Source organism: Limanda limanda, chromosome 13, assembly GCF_963576545.1.
Source record: "Limanda limanda chromosome 13, fLimLim1.1, whole genome shotgun sequence".
NCBI lineage: Eukaryota > Metazoa > Chordata > Actinopteri > Pleuronectiformes > Pleuronectidae > Limanda > Limanda limanda.
In genome coordinates this window covers 5,367,192-5,385,342 of record NC_083648.1, presented here as the reverse complement: position 1 = coordinate 5,385,342, position 18,151 = coordinate 5,367,192, and the positions used below count along the sequence as shown (strand labels likewise).

Genomic DNA, 18,151 nt, shown 5'->3' with positions numbered 1-18,151 from the left:
CAAGACACCATGGAGAATTTAAATTACAAATTATTAAAAATAATCTTGGATCTGACCCCTGATGTGGATCCACACCAAATTTTAATGGCTTCTTTCCTTCCACCAAATTTCACGTTAATCCTTTAAGTAGTTTTTTTGCGTAATCCTGCCGATTAAACAAGATGACAATCACAATATATATAGTTATGTAACATACACTTTACTTTTTATTGTCCAACAATTAGATTGTGTTTGTGAATTCCTGTAAATCTCAAGACTTCATCATCCTCTAACCAGGTCTAAGGTAACGGTGGAGTTTCCAGTTTCAAAACTTTTGTTTTTCACACAATAAGGAAGTGAAATGCAGATAGAATAAATAAAAAAAACACACACACACACACACACACACACACACACACACACACACACACACACACACACACACACACACACACACACACACACACACACACACACACACACACACACACACACACACACACACACACACACACACACACACACACACACACACACACACACACACACACACACACACACACACGTTCTTATTGCCAAGACCCTTCACAAAACACTGACCTGTGACCTGCAGAAAAGGTAAGATCCTTCTCTTTATTCTCTATCATGGAACTAAAGCAGATAAACAAATATCCTAGTTTTAGTTCCTTGTATAATTCAACACAGCAGCACAGATTCATTTCTTAACAATCATTCACTTTTATCTGCTCATCCAGTTACTGTAGTTTTAAAGTTTAGAGTCTAATGCAGATCTGAGTATATTAGAAACCACTGAGGGTGAAAAGAGAAATTGTGACTTCTTGAGTTTAGTATTTGAGGCTCTCTTCCTTGTATCTAATCAAACTGAATAACACATCAGATATTTGTGTGTTGGAAAAGGAACAAGGTGCACAGAGAATAATTTTAAGTCACAATGGAATTTTAAAGACTCATTTAAATTCAGGAGGGTTTGCTTGAAAAATCTAGACGAGGAAACACTTCTCTATTCGCTGTGTCGCTACCGGCTGAGACAAATCTGAGTGGGTCGACATAACATCACTGAAATGTCTTTTAAAGCAAAATTCAAAACAAAATGTTTGAATTCAACATATTTTATAAACATTCTACGGGGCAGAGGGAAGTTAGAAAACGTTGAGTTCATCCCACCTGGTTTATCTGCAGTAAAGATTCTATAAAACTGAATTACTGCTGAGTAGATGCACCTTGTGTGTGAAGTCATGTCAAAGTGGTTCACATCAAATGTTTGCTGAGGGAAGGAGACGGGTTCTCACTTCCCACGACCCAGTTTTACTTCCTAATGTTAATTCTGCTCTTGAGCAACAAGTCGGCAGCAAGACTGGTTGAAACATCTCAGCTGATGTAACCAGCCATGAACAGGACGGAGTTTCTGAAGCTACAAAATTCCCCATCCTGACAATCAACCACAGTCTCGACCAACCTTGTGTTGGGTCAGGCTGGAAACGGACCTGACCTTTAGATTATTAGACGAATAATCAAAATTTATCAGCAACTACCAGGATAATAAATCGTTCAGGTGAGTTTCTAAATGTTCTCGGAGACTTTTCTTTGTATTACATCACAACAAAATATATTCTTTTGGGGGTTTTCATGTGAATTTGTTTGATTTTGTTGAGGAAAGTTTCCAATTCAGTCGTTCATTAGAGCTGCAGGTATTAGATGATTTATTCATCGACAGAAAATGTATCAGTTCCCTGAGACTTGTTATATTTTTCTCATTATTTAAGTACCTGGTTTTGAATTTGTTTCATCTTCACCCTTGTTTTTCGACTTTCTGAGTTTATTGTAATGAACCAAAACTGCAAAGCAAACCCTATTGTGTGAAAACCTTGATTCTGAAATGACTGAACTTTGTCTTTGGACCTCAGGGCTCCTCCACAATGTCGGACGCATCAGACCCAGAAAAGTCCTCACCACCACCACCACCTTCGTACTCCTACCAGCAGCAGCCTCCTCCAGCCTACTTCCCAGTCCCAGCAGTGTACTGTCCAACCATGACTGAGAAGACCTGCATCAGTGAGCCGGCCCCTGTGTACGAGTCGTTTCAGGACACTCTCCCAGGAACCCAGTCAGACCCGAGCGCCCCCATAGAGCCGTCTGCTTTTGAAGACAAGCTGGTCAGGAGAGGGTTTGTTAGAAAGGTGAGTTTTATTCTTACTGATCACTGCTAAACTGAGTGAGATATGTTTTTACAGAATGTTTTGGGTTCAAACCCTCCTCAGAGGTTGAAGGAGAAATTCCAGGGATTTAAAGATGATTGACAGATGCTTCCAAGATACTAGTTGCTGTGTGAAAACGAACAAACTCAACTCCTCTGGTCTGTAAAAGATATACAACTAAATGAATCTAAGCGAAAACAATCAATCGTAGACACATAGGACCTGAGAAATAGACGAGAGTTAGTGATGTTGAAATGGTGCAGCGAGAGGAAATAGTCCAATCGATGCCTCTTTAAAGTCCAGGAAGGTTTCACCTGAGCTAACAAAACTCTTTCTGGATAAGTTTTTTGATCCGTTTAGCAAGTGCTTGGAAATTAAAAGTGTTTTCCTTTTCCTGAATGGTCAAAAATCATTCTTTCCTTTTGAAAACCTTTAATAAATCATTTTATTAATGTCATTAATACACTAACATACCGTGTATACGTGTTTTTCTCCATCATGGTACAGTACCATGACTCATCCAATGCCTACATCAATAATTCATACAATTTTGGTTGAACTTCTTTTAACTACCCTTCACTGCAGCTGATTTATTAATAAAGCTCCTCTGGTTTCTCAGGTGTTCTGCATCCTGACTCTGCAGCTGGTCTTCACCTTCAGTGTGGTGTGTGTGTTCACCTTCTCCAGCGTGGCGAAAAAGGTGGTGCAGAAAAACCTGTGGGTCTTCCTCAGCTCCGTCATCATCTTCGGCGTGGTCGCCATCACCCTCGCCATCTGCAAATCCTTCAGACGTCGGCACCCATGGAACATCGTGGGCCTGGTGAGTCGGAAACACCGTTGTTGTTAAATTTGATTGTGATATTTCCGTCGTTATTAAAGTGTAATTTGCCTTTGTTGTCCTAAAACTCAAGATCAGGTTTCCTCTGTTGTTTCCTTCAAGCTCTGGACTAGTTTCCATCCCATTATCTCATCTTTAAAGTCCTAAATTCATTCTTGTTTAAATTCTGTCGAAATATTCTGTTCATTATTTTATCTTATTTACTTTTAACTTATATTTGGTGTCTCTCACTACACTTTCTTTTGGATTTTAATTATACTTTCTATTTATCCATACATGGGTAGATTCTTTCCCTCCCCAGGATTATAAAGCACATTGACTCAACTCCTGCTGTGTTTAATGTGCTATGTAAATAAAATAAATCGGTAATATCTAACAAGCAGTAGACCCATATTTCATGATAATAATTGAAACAGTAAATATTCTGATGAGAAACAAAGCCACATCCTGGAAAGAGAAGTGAAATATGGTGTAACGTCCACAGATAAATGTCTCAATAAACATCTTGACTGGAAAACCACCCAAATCAGAGTCAACATATTGAATTATCCCTTTATGTAAGTCTACATTGAACATAATTCAGTAGAGTCCAGTACAGTCAGGACACAAGTGGTGTGACACATCTGATCAATCATCACGGATGTGGGATACACACACACCACCAGGGACATTTCAACCAATTTCTCTATCACCAGATAATTAATTATAACCGAACTTAAGTGATAAGAACTACTCAAAATGACAGGAACCATCTTTCATAAATAAAAATCAAGATCAAGATGCTCTGGCTTCACTTTTAGGGAGCCATCACGTCGTCCATCTTTATTTACAGACTACAGAAACCTCTCACACAAAGTACATTACTTTTTCTTGTTCGGTTTCCATCTGAGTTGTCACTGAGGCGATGAGGTTTTGTTGGGACGTTAAAGTGGAACAGTCTCTTCCTGTTTGGTTTCTCTGCAGAGCTTCAGAGAACAAACCCACAATTACAATTACTTAAAACAAAACTAAAACTGTGTGTGTGTGTTGAATCTGGTGCCGACAGGCTGTGGTCACCCTGAGCTTCTCGTACATGGTGGGAACCATGGCCTCCTTCTACGACACCGAGGTTGTGGTCATCATGATGGGAGTGACGCTGGTGATCACTGTGGCCATCATCGCTTTCTCAGCACAGGTGAGTCAGGCCGGTTCGGCTGAGGAGCCCTTTCAAAATAAACCTGTGGTGTTCAAGACTTTCAATAAGATCAATTAAATCATTTAATGGAGTAAATGAAATTGTGTTTTGTTTTCAGACCCGTTATGATTTCAGTACTTGTTACGGTCTTCTGCTGATCCTGTGTGTCGAACTCATCATGTTTGGATTCTTCACCATCTTCTTCTCCAACATCGGAGCTATCGCCTACGGATGTCTGGGAGCTCTGGTGTATTCACTGGTAATAATACAATATGTGATGATAACTGTCTAAAGGGATGACGCACAAACAAGACTCACACAGGAGGAAGAAATTCATAAAAAATACCTTTTTACTGGCTTATTTAGTTCTGGTTTTAATAAAGTCCAGACAACATTCACTGCTGTAAACAGCCTGTAAGGTGAAACTTGTGTTAACTTTTCAGAGCACAAAGCAATCACTGAAGGTAACTTTCCCTAAATTCCCTTCAGGCAAAACACATTCAAGAGGCTAAAAACATGTTTGGTTATTACATACTTATTACACAACAGGATCTGAATACTTAGATATACAAACATAAATCTATACCTCTGTGAGGCAGCAAGCACAGAGCCAGGATCCTGAACCTGAAGCAGCTAAAGGAAATTCAGCCGTCGTGGATTGTTCTCCTTCTGTGACGTGTTAAAAATGTCTCTCACCCTGCGTCTCCTCCTCTTCCTCCCTCTCTTCCTCCTCCTCTTCATCCTCAGTTTCTTATGATTGACTGTCAGCTGATGATGGGGCTGATGAGCTACCGCCTGGATCCCGAAGAATACATCAGCGCTGCCCTCACCATCTACCTCGACGTCGTCATCATCTTCCTCTGCCTACTGGGGAGGAGGTGAACACGCAACACCAAACACAAACACACACAAACAGACACACACACACACAAAGACCCACACTCCAAATAACATGAAAATGTCCTTTATTTGTATTATTTGTCATGTTAAAAGCGTAACCACATCCAGTTTGAATGATGATCTGTGTTTTTTACAGACTGTTTTACATGAATAAAAAAATGACAGAAGACACTTTTGGACTGAATTCATCGTTTACATATTTTATAACATTTAAAGGAAATATTCATAAAAACTGTGGTAATTATTCACTATAAACGCTTGTGTCAAACCGGCCTGAAGGAGCTTTGTGTTAAGTACCAGCATTAGAAAACAGAAAACTAAAATGTTACCAACATGCAATTCAACTTCTATTGATACGAGGATGTTCATAAAGATAAAGCAACATAAAGATTTAGTGCTAAATATTATTATATTCTCCTTTTCTCATGGATCCATCCTCACCTTTAAGAAGAAAGCAATTTTTCAAAAAACATGAAAAATGTGAGTGGTATATTCTTTTAGAACAAAGTGAAGTGTTGGAATTGTGACAAACAGCTTTAACAGATTCAGTTTAACATCAGATAGGAGAAAGAAAAAACATTTGAGAAGCCGCAAACAATTTTTTTTTACTTGAAGAGAGACAAAAAAGGTCAAAACTAATGAATTAGAGAATAAGTGACAGCTCTCCATCACTGAGAGAGTTAACATTCATGTTTTCCATCCAGCACCAGCTGCATGTTCAGGTTTAACATCCTATCATCAAAAACCAGAGCTTAACTCTTAGCTGCTTTCAGACATGAACTCTAGAAAATGTCCAGAAAGTGGGTCCGAATTTAAGTTTGTCTTTTTACATATGAAGGACGCAGTTGATGTTTTCGTCTGCGTCTCCCACGTCTATGGGTCCTATTTTTCCTTCCTGTATATTTGTATTCGTTTTGTGTTTTTCGTGTCCTTTGCCTGTTTGAAACCTCGGCAACTCGAGGGGACTAGCAGGACAAGTTCTAGGAAAACATCAGGAGCGATTGCGTTCTCCTCCGGGAAAGAAGTCTGGAGTTCAGTGCATGTCTGAAAGCAGCGTAAGTGACACACAAGCTTTCACAGCCTCACCACAGTGAGGAGTAGTTGAACTTGATCCGCAGCAGGTACCTCATGCGAGTCTGAGCCGGGTTGTACACGATGAACTCGTTGTAGAGGAGGGAGTAAACGCTGTTCTTACCCACCCCCGTCTTCACCCCGGGCCCCATGGGCACCGTGACACCGTCCCTGGGAGGGAGACAGGTGGACATGGTCTCACTCACAAGGTTCGATCACATCAACAACACATCGAACAAACTCAAACTGCAACAGAACTTCTAACTTTCAAAACGTAGAACGAGTTTTTAAACTTTTCAGTCGTTCCTTTGAGCACAATTTAGAAAGAAAAACCTGCAGGGACTCGAGTTGAGATTAACTTTAATGAAATAGCTAATTTTATTGATTATTGAAGGTAACAACAACAAACAACTATTTATAATGTTGACTACTCTGGGGGTTTTTTCAAAATAAAACTGACATAAACGTGAACTTGTGTCTCATCACAAATAAAAACATTGTAAAAATGATAAAACTTTCCTCTTTAGTCTTTTATTTGTTAGTGTAATTAACAACCCCTCCCCCCCTCTCAGATAAATGTAAAGATTTTTGTTGTGTAACACAGTAAATCAATCATCAGTGTGATGAGAGAGACTCACAGGGTGACTGAGTTCTTGGGGTCGGGTCCGGTCTGTCCCAGGCCCTTGGTGCTGTGTTTTCCAGCAGGCAGGTTACCGGCCTCGTAGTCGGCATCGAGCAGCTCGTGACTGTCTCCGAGGGCGACCTGCGACCACACAACACACACACACACACACACACACACACAAAACAAAACAACACAACACAGTGAAACAGTGCTGCAACACATCTGGACCCAGTGATGTGATGTTAAAACCATGTTGGTTTTTATTGGAAAACAAGCGATGAAATGGAGCAGATGTGAGACCAGAAATAGGAGTTATACAAAAATATAATATACAATCTTTAAATAGACAAAACAAACACACACACATAAAAAGATTCCTGTTTCCAGACAACACACTCTACTGCTCCTGGTCTAAACGTGTGACAGGATGGGCGAGGGTGGGATGTGCAGCCAGTATAACACATTAACAGCCACTGACAGGCGAGAGGAGGGATTTAAACTGAAACTCACCTCACACAGCAGCAACAGGCCAATGTGATTGTTCTGATTGGTGAAGCAGTAGTTGGCGCTCTTTGACGACATGTCAGCAAAGTAGATCCCTTTACCAAACTATACAAGAGACACAAGGAGGTTAAATCATTACACTAGTACTGAAATTACATGTTATTTCCAGAATTAATTTAATATTGGGTATTTATTTCTGACGTTTTTAAGCAGAGGACTTGATTTTGAGACGAATATAAATGAAGAATCAAGTGGAAAAACAGTTCATGTATTTATAGGCGTCTATCCTACCATGTATCCCGTGGCCGGGGCTTCGGGGGGGGCCACTCTGAGCCCCTGACTGAGGATCCCGACCCAGTTAGACAGACGGGATCCGTGCCACAGCAGAGTCCTGGTAGACCAATGAGGATTTTAGAAGAAGGACAGAGCTGATTTGTATTTCTACCAAACGTCTGAGGGAACAGAAACCTGTGCTGGTCTCTAACCCGTCTCACCTGTTGTGAATCTGTGAGATGAAGCTGTTGCTCTCTCCGTCTCTGTCCACGGAGAACATGTCCAGGACGCTCATGGTGTAGTCCTGGTGGGTGGAGGCGTGAGTGGACAGCAGGTATTTCTCTATAACCTTCAAAGCATAGAGGGGAGGACAGTTTGTTGCTTGATGCTTACAGGGATATAGAGTTTGACTGTACCTGTAACTTGTATAATGACTTTATTTCCAACACAGACCTTGAACTCATCACTGCTGGAGTCCAGAGGCTGTAGCTTGCACTGGAGGGAGCTGTACTGTCTGTCCAGAGGATGTTCATCCCCCCCCTCACTGGACTGGACCATTTTCACGGCTATCTGGATGTCACTCAGAGCCTGAAGAGAAAATCAGAAACAACATATTATATCTCATGGAACTTTTAGTCACAGGAGTTTTTTCAAGGAGCTTTAAGGTTCCAGCAGAAAGTTAAAAAGATCCTGAAGTGTTTTGGGTTCAGATCTTTTAATTAATGGAGAATCCCTTTACCTCCAGCAGTGCAATCTTTTCCTTCAGCTCCTCCTCCGTGTTGATGAGCGGGGGGGTTTTCAAGCTGCAGAATAACATGTTTTTGTTTTTGTTTTTAGAACTTTATTGAAGAGAAACACAAACATTCCTTGACAACATCACAAATTATATATGACAGACTGATTAGTGAAAAATAATAAATAAATAAATGGACAGTTAAGACATTCCATCGCACCACAGGATTCCCCTCAGTTAGAGAGGTATCCTGCAATAGGTAGCCACCTCCTCACAAAAACATCAGACCTCAATTGTAATTGAGCAGTTAAAGCCTCCATTCCATACTCCTCCCTCAGCTTCTGTTTCCACTGTGCCACTGTAGGTGGCTGTGGATTCAACCATTTTATTGTCACCATTTTCCTAGCAGTCATCAAGAATATATGTAACAAGTGCTCTTGGTCTGGTGTGTACACGCCTTCAGGAGTTAGATCGAAAAGAAACTGACTTGGGGTGAACAGTATATTCATTCCCAAAACTGTATCTATCTCGCTCTTTATCCCCTTCCAGAAAGGAAGCATCATTGGGCAATCCCAAAATATGTGTAGAATAACATGTTTTAATGAGTGATTGATGGAGACAACTCTGAAACGCTGTGAAAGCCTTTGAATCTTTGAATCATTCGCGCTCCACGTATTCCTCACCCAAAGTCGTGAGGGATGCGGGTGTAGAACTGGTTGCAGGCCTCCAGCAGCAGGCGCTGGTTTCCCTTCTTCTTCAGACACGCCTCGATTCTCTGAAGCGCACTGTAGCCTGCACGGATCTGCTCCGAGGTCAGTTTGCCTGCGGGTGTGGGAAGAAAACAAACACTGAATTAGAAGAAGGAAGGAAAGGGACGAAAGGTTTGAAAATCACATCATCAGCAGCTGAATCTGCTCATGTTGTCAGATGGCACAACTTCTGCATAGAATCAAATTAGATGTGTGAATGTTATGTAATCGTACATCTCCGCCTCGGCCTGACTCACCGAGAGGAGCTTTCCGAGTGTCGAACTTCATCTCCAGCACACACTCCTCCATGGTCTTAAGGTCACAGATCAGCTCCAGGAGAGACTGGATCTTCACGTCCAGCGTGGAGCTCTTCTTCTCTTTGGGAACGATGCTCACTGTGGACTCCTCCTGCTACAGAGAAATACATCCGTGAACATGAAACAGACCCGTCTTGGATTCAGTGGAGACATCTGTCAGACTCCTAATTATAAAGATAGCGAGGAGAGAATACAGGTTTTGGGCTCAGTGTCTTTCAAACGTACCTTTTCATTTGTGCTGTAGTCCATGAACACCATGTCGTATTTTCCAGCCACTTTCTCAAAAGTGGCCCGATGTTCCCACTCATTCTTGGTCTTATCCAAGAACCTGTGACCAAACAAACACGAGTCAGACCTGTACTGAGCCTCCTTCACACGTGAGACCTTTCAAAAGACACAAACTCACTTCTTCTTGAAGAAATCTTTGGCTTTCAGCAGATCTCCACCACAGGGTGTGAGGCTGTTTTGACCCACTTTGCCCACTGATGATACAAGAGAGACAAACACAGTCACCACACGCGTTTCATTCCTCGATTAAAGGAAGGGTTCAGTGCAGAGTGAACTCACCTCGGCCCCAACGCAGCCACACGCTGTACAGCTTGGAGCTGTCGTCCTTCAGCAGCTGGATCAGGTAATACTTGTTGTTGTTAAACTGGAGATTTGTCTGCGAAACAAGACAAAAAAGGAAAAATCTGTTCACTTTCCCACAAAACTAAATCCAAAACTAAAATATCATACATGAGATAATTGTACATCCTGCAGCTTTATTAGCTATTAATTAATCAATGAGAGTTATAAGTCAGAATATGACAAGAGGCATTACTGTTTTTATCAATTAACACTATTCACTACACTAGAGTGTAAGAAAACTTTCAGGTTATCTTTATGAATCCATTTGATTTTCAAACTCATTCCAGCATTGTGAATATTTTACCTGGTTTAACATCACGTCGTAAACATCGTTTCCTTCAGAGTAAACGTGAGCCTGAAATAGAAAGGGAAGAATTTGTTATATTCAAGGATCCATCCATCCATCCATCAATATCATCTCTCACTTTGAATTTATGTCGATTGAATAATGTCGTCCAAATACTTTGCAAAAACTCTCACAATATAATTATGGACTTTACCTTTCCAAGTTTGGCTTTGCATTCAGGGTCCACCGGAGCTTTGCCCTTCATCACCAACGTCCTCGTGACCTCTGAACAACATCCACAGATCAGAAAGTTAAAGTTTGTACTTAATGTTTTACACATACAGCATAAATTACTTGGAATTTACAGGTACTTTACCTTCAGTTTTTATCTCTTCTTTCGGTGGTTTCTTGGCTTTTGTCTGACTCTTGCTTTGCGCCTTCCTCCTCTTAGCTGCAGGTTTCTCCTCCTCTTCCTCCTCCTCCTCCTTCTCTTCCTCCTCCTCTTTAACTTGAACTATCATCCCATTGAGAGCAGTAGAGTCACTGGCTTCAGTAACAGTCTCTGGAAAAAGGGAAGACACAAGAAAAACGTAAAACACATCATGTTTATATGCATTTCATGATAATCTTATTATGGCTGCTACTGCCACTATCATAAGTTCCAAGTTGAGAAAAACTGACAAACTAATTCGACATAAATGTATTTGTTGACTAATTAAGACAACAACAGACACACACCTGACTTGACTGTTTGAGAGCGAATCTTCCTCTTGTATTTCGTGACGGGATTAATCTGCAGCATCTTCTTCAGGTCGACTTGGTAGGGCGTCCCCGGTCCCAGAGCGAGCGAGACGGAGGTTTCTCCCGAAGAGACGGCGGCGTCCAACAAGGCGCTGGCGTCCGGCGAGTAGAGCTCCCACTGACCTCCGTCCCCCTGCCACTGCCACACTGAGCACAGAGGGACACGGAGTCAGACTCACACAGTGTCGCCTCGGATCGTTATCATCAACAGGCATTTTACTAAAAAAGTGCACAATTGACGTCTCTCTTGTGTGGAAACTTTAAAATGTTAGACAAGTTTGACTATTTATTTCTCCTCCTAAGACAAATCTCTCTATATAAAAAAGCTTATATCATATGATGCCTAATTCTTTTATTATTTTAGATTTATTATTATTTCTTTACTCTGTCCGTGAAGTTACGGTTATTATTTGTATTTTTAAATGGGGAAGAAGACAAAAAACACATATTAGGCATTTATTTACTTCTATAAACTCTTAATCTGAACGTTCTTACCCTTATTTTACTACTTTATTGATTGTTTGACAGATTGGCCTCTAATTCTGAATCTTTATAACTCATTTTTATTCATTTTAATATCCTATATCTTAGTAGATCACGTGTAAAGCCCTTACATTTGTATTTGAACTGCACTTTCAGACGCAGGAGAAAAAATAAACTGTCACAGAAACGTTTGAGAATCACTGGTTGATCCAGAAATGAAAACTTGTTGAACTGGTCCAACAAATAATTCCCTGATATACTGAATAGAAACTACAGTAAAAGATACAACAATAGAGGAGTAGATGTGTCCAGTAGCATGAACACAGATCTATAGAGCAGCTGAGTCTATTATGAGTTAGATTTGATGTTGGCGGTCATAAACTAGTAAACAGAAGCACATGTTAGCATGTGTTGCTAACACTACCAGCTAGCAACACATCTGGATCACATGTGTGTGAGGACCCGGGTGGAGACAGAGATGATGGCGCAGCTGAAGGAATCGAACCAACAACCAACCTGTCACCGAGCGGGTTTCTCCTCCTCCTCCTTCTCCTCCTTCTCCTCCTCCTCCCTCCGCCGCGGCCGGAGTCTGACTCCTCGACGACCTGGTTCTCCTCATGGCAGCAGGAGGACACAACCTGGAGCTGGGGACAGGGACAAAGGAGCCAGAAGGAGGACAACACAACAGGGACACTTCAAACTTTACCCGCCGACACTTCCTGGTCTGCGCCGCTGGAGATCGTTTAGCGCGCCGATGCGTCACTCCGCGGTTAAAAAGATAAAACTCACAATTAGGGATTTAGCGTGATGTTTTAAACTTTTTTATTAAAAAATCAAGTTTGAACGGATGTGTTAATACTTTTTATTTGATCTTCACTTTAATCAATAAAATCCTCGTGTGAAAACCAAGTGAGATGTGAGTTTGAATGAAAGACGTAAATAAACGTGGAGTGACCGCCCCTACATGCGGAACAGAAGTGTGGTGTTTAAGGTTCCGCTTCAGCCGAGGGTCGGAGTTATTTTGTTGAGGGACCCAGTCGAGCCTGGTGCTCCCTGCTCGTCCTCGTGTGGAATGAAAATTAACCAGTTTAAATATAAAACTATTTAAAAAGGATCAGACGCAGAAAACATGGCGCCGCTGAGCTGCAGAGTCCTGGTGCTGTGCCGGGGCCTGGGGGCGTTCAGGGTGAGTGTGGCCGGGTGTCATTGAACGCATCATCTTCACCAGAGAGAGGTCAGACTGAGGAGCTGGTCAAAAAAGCAGGACAGAGATAAATAAACTGATTGAGTTCACAGGGTTAAAGTTTAACTTATTGTTCCTACGTTAATTTATTCATCTGTGAAATGATCTGTGTCTCTCATGGATCTGACTCCTCATCTGAAATGTAAAAGACAAAACTCTTTCTGCTTTAATCATTATTTTCTGCATCAAAACAAATTCTGACCTCCTGACTCTAAATCATATCAGATAGAACTTCTACCCTATGCAATTTCATTTGTATTGTATCATAAAAATTGTATATGAATATTAATAATGTTTTAATTCTAGTTATTTTCTACAGCTTCCATGTCCTGTGACCCTTTGACTCCAAATCATATCAGATATAGTTGCCACCCTAGATTAATAAGATACACAATTTTTTATCTGATAAGTTATTATATTTTATGTATTTGTATTTTATGTGTATATTTAAAATTAGCTAAAATAGCTTCTATGTCATGTGACCCACTGACTACAAATAAATGTGGCAATGTAAAATTACCGTAGAAGAACAGGAAACATATCTCCTTTTATTGTAATTTCTGATATATTTAAAAAAGTTTTTCAAGAGCTACCATATCATATAATGTTTTTCTTATTGGATTTTAGTGCTGCAGATATTTCCTTTGAGTGATTCTGAAAGTTGGGTACTAAAGAGTTTTATGTTTGTTTGTTTTTTGGATCCTCAGAGAATGAGCACAGCTGCCCAGTCCCAGTCGGAGGTAGATTTCCTAAAAGGAGAACTGCACAGGAAGCACCCGGGTGTGACCAACCTGAAAACCCTGAGCCTCCCTGAGGAACTCCAGATGGCTGCAAGGTCCATTATTCACAGTAGGTCCCGTTATTATTTTTCCCTACAACTCAATATGACAAATATTTATGTAGCTTCACTTCTGAATGAAACTTTTCCAAATTGCTGTGTGACACCTGGATCTCTCCACCTGCTCCAGGGACGCCGGTGAATCGACTGGCCGAGCGCACTCACAGCTTCGCTAACTTCCTGTGGAGCAGGAAACGAGCCGTGGAGGACGTGACCCTGAGACGCACAGCGGTGAGCCTGGAGAGAGAGCTGTGGAAGAAAGCAATGGAGAAGGGAGGAGGTGAGTCACACACACACGTCCATGAACGAAGGAGGATGTAGAGGTAAAGTAACTGTAAAGAGATAATGTGATGAGAAGCTGGTAAAAGAAGGAAGATTCCTTTATTTTACAGATATAGACGAGGACGCACTGGGAGATCGCATCAGGAGGAAAGTGTTCTCAGAGCTCAAGAGGACAACATATCACTGGACTGCCTTAAAGTAACTTATTTATCTACAAGTCAACTTATGAAGTCTTTCATCTTTTCATTTATAGTTTTCTTTTTCAATGATGAGTGTGTTCAGAAAATGGTCTCCATTAAATCCACTATTTTCCCAGGAGTAAAATGTCATTCTTATATGATATATATAGATATTCTTATATATTAATATAGGTCTGATATGTGCAAGTTGTGATAAATATAACTTTAAACCTTTTATAGCTTTAAGGTGTAATGGAAAGTGATGTTTTAGTTTAATGTAATGTCAGTAAATCAAATCCAAAAAAAGGAGCGACAGGTTTTTAACCATCAGGCCATATTTGCCAGCTTGTGATTTACCCTGTTTGAGTTTGAGATGAAGAGGAGTTCCTCATCAGCTCACTCTCTGTGTTTCAGGTATGATGAAGAGTTGTGTGTGGTGTACATGGCGGCCCGGCTGGCCGGCGGCTACGCTGCGGTGAGAAGAGCTCTTAACGAGGTATGATCACGTGGTGGGAATCTTAAGTTCACTCACATCACGATGTAAAAGCTTCAATTAACGAGTTAGTTCTCCTAAAATTTCAAAATAAAAGTCTTTCTGTCATTCCAGATCAAGAAGAGGGATCCCTCCTTTGCTCCTCAGTCTCTTCTGGATTTTGGTTCCGGTCTGGGAACAGTCGTCTGGTTCGTGTGCTTCACTGCTGCAACTCAAAGAGAGTTTTCACGTCACTTACATATAAAATGAAAGACTCTAACTCCAGTGTTTCTCCTGCAGGGCGTCCCACTCGCACTGGGCCGGCTCTTTGAAGGAGATGGTGTGTGTGGACAGCTCCGGGCCGATGAACATTCTGGCAGAACGACTTCTCAAAGGTTCACAAACGCACAGATTGTGTGATTTGTCTCAGGGTTGTTTGTGCTTTTGTGTAATCATTAAAAGCATATTTGTGTTTTTCTGAGCAGGCGACGATGAACAGGCTCCAGCTCACATCCAGCAGGTTTATTTCAGACAGTTCCTCCCGGTCTCTCCTAAGGTGAGACACTCCTTCCTTCTTCATGTGATGTATGAGTGTTCTGTGTTGAACGAGGTTAAACATTTTCTTAATCTATATTTTTCTGTCATTGCTCTTTACTACTACTTCAACTAAGAAATTCACAATCGGGTGTTACCACCTCCATCCATTTGTGTTTATTGGATTTTAAAATAAAATATAAAAGATGAACCGTGTTGCTGTTGTGAGCGCTGATTGATTTATTTTTTCTAACCTCCTGATTCTGCTTTGTTTCTGCTTCCAGGTGCAGTTTGATTTGACGGTTGCAGCTTTTACTCTGTCGGAGATTCCTGGTGCGAAGGAGCGAGAAGAGGCCGTGTTCACCCTGTGGAGGAAGACCGGCTCGTACCTGGTTGGTGGAAATAATGATGAAACTTAAATTAAAGCCAATGAGGGGCTGCATAGATGAGCTTAGTAATTAACGTGCTCATAAAATAACGATAGTCCAAACTCTGCATCTAACTGTAAACTGGACATTTGTTGCTCACATTTCTTATTTTCTTCTACTTCAATATTCTGGGACTTTTCTTATTTAATGATATACAATTTTTATTTTGCATTTGTTCTTCTAGGTGCTGGTGGAAAATGGGACCAAAGAGGGACATCAGATTCTTATGGAAGCCAGAGACGCGTTATTAAAGGTTCACATTCTGAAATCCTCGCCAGGGATTTTGTTTAGTCGCTGATGATTCTTGAAGCTGATGATTTTCTCTTCTCCATCTTCAGAAACAAGAGAAGACGGTCCATGACTCCAGACCGGTGTCCGTGTTCGCTCCCGTAGGTTTGAATCCCAGCCTGTTCTAAAACATGTCTAACACTCTCTGTGTCACGGCCTTTACCGGATCGTCTTCTCCATTGTTTGTTTTCTCCAGTGTCCGCACGAGCTGACGTGTCCTAAACTGTCCCGAGAGCACGTCGTCCCCTGCAACTTCCAGCAGATGTACCAACCCCTGCCTCTGCCCGGGGTGAGACATACCTGTGGATTTCATGTCTGGATGCAGTCGTATTTTAACTTGTCTGAACAAAAACTACAGTTAGTCGAGTAGGAACGTTTATTCGCGACCTAAGAAAATAAGTTTGTCAAATTTAATGAAACTCAAGGTCTCTTTTATACAGAACTTTAAGCTGAGCATCTGAAAAATAGTTAAGAAATATGTGATTCTGGACTTACTTTAACATGTCTGTCCATTACTATACTTTTGTACTTTTGGTAAAACTGTAAAATAATCATATCACCACTGCTCAATATTAACTGAGCATAGGAGCATTTTTAGACTAATTAGAGGTTTAACCACAATGATCTTGTATCTGTTACTGACTTAAGGTAAAAAATATAAAATGATTCTTTATGGAATGAAATCAATTTTCTAACATATTCTACGTCCACCTCATTTTCCAGCACAATGAGCGTCAGACAGAGAAGTTCAGTTACCTGATTCTGACTCGCGGTGGCCCCCTGGAGGCGGAGACAGAAGGTGTGAACTGGGCCCGGCTGGTCGCACCGGTGCTGCGGCGGTCGAGACACGTGCACTGTCGGACGTGTTCGCCCGACGGAAACCTGCAACACATGGTGGTGACGGCTCGAAAACACAGCAGGTAAAAAGATATACAGCATCACACGTTCTTTCAAACTCATCAGCTGCAGCTTCGGTTTGCTCAGTTTTACTTGGTATTCGAAGCTTGGGTTTATTTTTTTAATTATCGGAATATTTGACATGATGAGGGTGTTTTAAAATATTATTTCAGTTCTTTAAGAGTATTGTGGGAGTATGTGTGTCATCCACAGATAGCTTGAGGATTCAATGTCTCTTCTACATGTGTTTAAAATAAAAACATGAATCTGTGAATTACTTGAATAGCTCACTGTTGTATGCAAGATGTATGTTTATAAATGGGAGTGACATGGCCACCCTGTACCTTGCACATGTTTAAATTAAAAACATGAATATATGAACCTGTGTAATATTTTAATAGCTTAGTATTGAATGCACAATAACTGGGTAGCTATGTTTATACATGGCACTAGGCCCAGTTTAATATAAAACACAATTTTATACAATATATATAGTAGGGGGTCCCTGCTCCATCTCTCCAGCAGTTTGGGGGTCCTTGGCCTGAAAAACGTTGAAGACCTCATATATACGGCATTACACGTACTTTCAAACTCATCAGCTGCAGCTTCGGTTTGCTCCTTTTGACTTGGGAATCAAAGCTTGGGTTTATTTTTATATTTTTCACAGAGTATTTTCAAATGTTTTTTTCAGTTCATTGAGAGTATTGCTCAGTGTACAAGTCTACAGAAAGTACAACACCTATAGTGAGGGCCTCTTTTTAAAAATATTAAATATTAGATCTGGCCTCTTTACAAACCCAGAGTTTGCTTTCTGTCTGTGAATTACGCTTTTAAGTTCTGTGATCATGTTGTTTCTTGATCTTCCTGAATATTGTTTATTCCTCTTCCATCAGAGACGTGTATCGTTGTGCTCGGAACAGCGACTGGGGAGATCAACTGCCGCTCATTGAAAGAGACGAGGAAGACGTCCAGAGTGATTCAGAGTCATGAGTCAGCCGGAGGACTTTCTTTTTAAATAATGGAACAAACCCTCAGACTGAGATGAGACTGTCGTCCAGAGGCTCATCAGCCTTTATACAAACAATCTGCTTTTCTATGGGGAAAAAACAGACTCACTGAACATTTGTGTCATTATCAAGACGTCATCAATAAAAAGTCAAAGCTCTGTACTTTAGCCAGCTTATTGTTTATTGATGTTAAGAGGTTGTTGTTGATTTTTGACCTGTAGGAATTCCCTGAATGGAGAAACATATTCATTGTCCTGTATGTTTCTATTCTTCAATATAAATCAGAGATAAGAAAGAAGAAAATCCAAAAGAATATTAACTTTCTCTTACTTAAATTAAGGAATAGAATTGTGAATGAATAATTACAGTTTGGTACTTGAAGTGATCAAGGAAAGTGTGTTTCT

At 40.8% G+C, this 18,151-nt stretch overlaps 3 protein-coding genes across 4 annotated transcripts; 2 read left to right on the top strand and 1 right to left on the bottom strand.

Annotated features, from left to right (window-relative positions):
* Positions 1-547: 547 nt before the first annotated feature.
* Positions 548-5,274, top strand: si:ch211-284o19.8 (protein lifeguard 1). 2 transcript variants are annotated; one of them, XM_061084274.1, is made up of 6 exons: positions 548-597; positions 1,905-2,177; positions 2,815-3,015; positions 4,079-4,207; positions 4,326-4,466; positions 4,955-5,274. In XM_061084274.1, the coding sequence occupies exons 2-6, from the start codon at positions 1,917-1,919 to the stop codon at positions 5,087-5,089; spliced, it is 867 nt and encodes a 288-aa protein (XP_060940257.1). In that variant the 5' UTR covers positions 548-597; positions 1,905-1,916; the 3' UTR covers positions 5,090-5,274. The 2 variants fall into 2 exon arrangements, with proteins under 2 accessions (XP_060940257.1, XP_060940256.1); XM_061084273.1 differs by lacking the exon at positions 548-597 and adding an exon at positions 1,372-1,552.
* Positions 5,156-12,274, bottom strand: parp2 (poly (ADP-ribose) polymerase 2). Its single transcript, XM_061084219.1, has 17 exons — positions 12,096-12,274; positions 11,034-11,243; positions 10,672-10,857; positions 10,510-10,580; positions 10,314-10,364; positions 9,947-10,043; positions 9,786-9,861; positions 9,605-9,707; positions 9,320-9,473; positions 8,997-9,135; positions 8,320-8,383; positions 8,034-8,168; positions 7,802-7,929; positions 7,599-7,698; positions 7,314-7,412; positions 6,817-6,941; positions 5,156-6,349 (listed from the first exon to the last, which is right to left on the bottom strand). Exons 1-17 carry the CDS (start codon positions 12,196-12,198, stop codon positions 6,190-6,192), a joined length of 2,001 nt encoding a protein of 666 aa, XP_060940202.1. The 5' UTR covers positions 12,199-12,274; the 3' UTR covers positions 5,156-6,189.
* A 346-nt stretch (positions 12,275-12,620) lies between these two features.
* On the top strand, positions 12,621-18,048 carry mettl17 (methyltransferase like 17). The gene is made up of 14 exons (XM_061084239.1): positions 12,621-12,765; positions 13,530-13,671; positions 13,791-13,940; positions 14,053-14,140; positions 14,536-14,617; positions 14,729-14,802; positions 14,894-14,988; positions 15,079-15,149; positions 15,412-15,519; positions 15,740-15,808; positions 15,894-15,944; positions 16,040-16,132; positions 16,567-16,763; positions 17,634-18,048. The coding sequence occupies exons 1-14, from the start codon at positions 12,709-12,711 to the stop codon at positions 17,728-17,730; spliced, it is 1,374 nt and encodes a 457-aa protein (XP_060940222.1). The 5' UTR covers positions 12,621-12,708; the 3' UTR covers positions 17,731-18,048.
* Positions 18,049-18,151: the final 103 nt, after the last annotated feature.

Bases quoted from the DNA above. Each gene is read 5' to 3' on its own strand.
- si:ch211-284o19.8 (XM_061084274.1), top strand. From the start codon at position 1,917: ATGTCGGACGCATCAGACCCAGAAAAGTCCTCACCACCACCACCACCT. The intron at 2,178-2,814 runs GTGAGTTTTATT...CTGGTTTCTCAG, and splicing joins GGAGAGGGTTTGTTAGAAAG to GTGTTCTGCATCCTGACTCT. The intron at 3,016-4,078 runs GTGAGTCGGAAA...TGGTGCCGACAG, and splicing joins CATGGAACATCGTGGGCCTG to GCTGTGGTCACCCTGAGCTT.
- parp2 (XM_061084219.1), bottom strand. From the start codon at position 12,198: ATGAGGAGAACCAGGTCGTCGAGGAGTCAGACTCCGGCCGCGGCGGAG. The intron at 8,169-8,319 runs GTAAAGGGATTC...TTTTCTCTTCAG, and splicing joins AAAAGATTGCACTGCTGGAG to GCTCTGAGTGACATCCAGAT. The intron at 7,699-7,801 runs GTGAGACGGGTT...TTGGTCTACCAG, and splicing joins ATCTCACAGATTCACAACAG to GACTCTGCTGTGGCACGGAT.
- mettl17 (XM_061084239.1), top strand. From the start codon at position 12,709: ATGGCGCCGCTGAGCTGCAGAGTCCTGGTGCTGTGCCGGGGCCTGGGG. The intron at 14,989-15,078 runs GTTCACAAACGC...TTTTCTGAGCAG, and splicing joins GGCAGAACGACTTCTCAAAG to GCGACGATGAACAGGCTCCA. The intron at 15,150-15,411 runs GTGAGACACTCC...TTCTGCTTCCAG, and splicing joins TCCTCCCGGTCTCTCCTAAG to GTGCAGTTTGATTTGACGGT.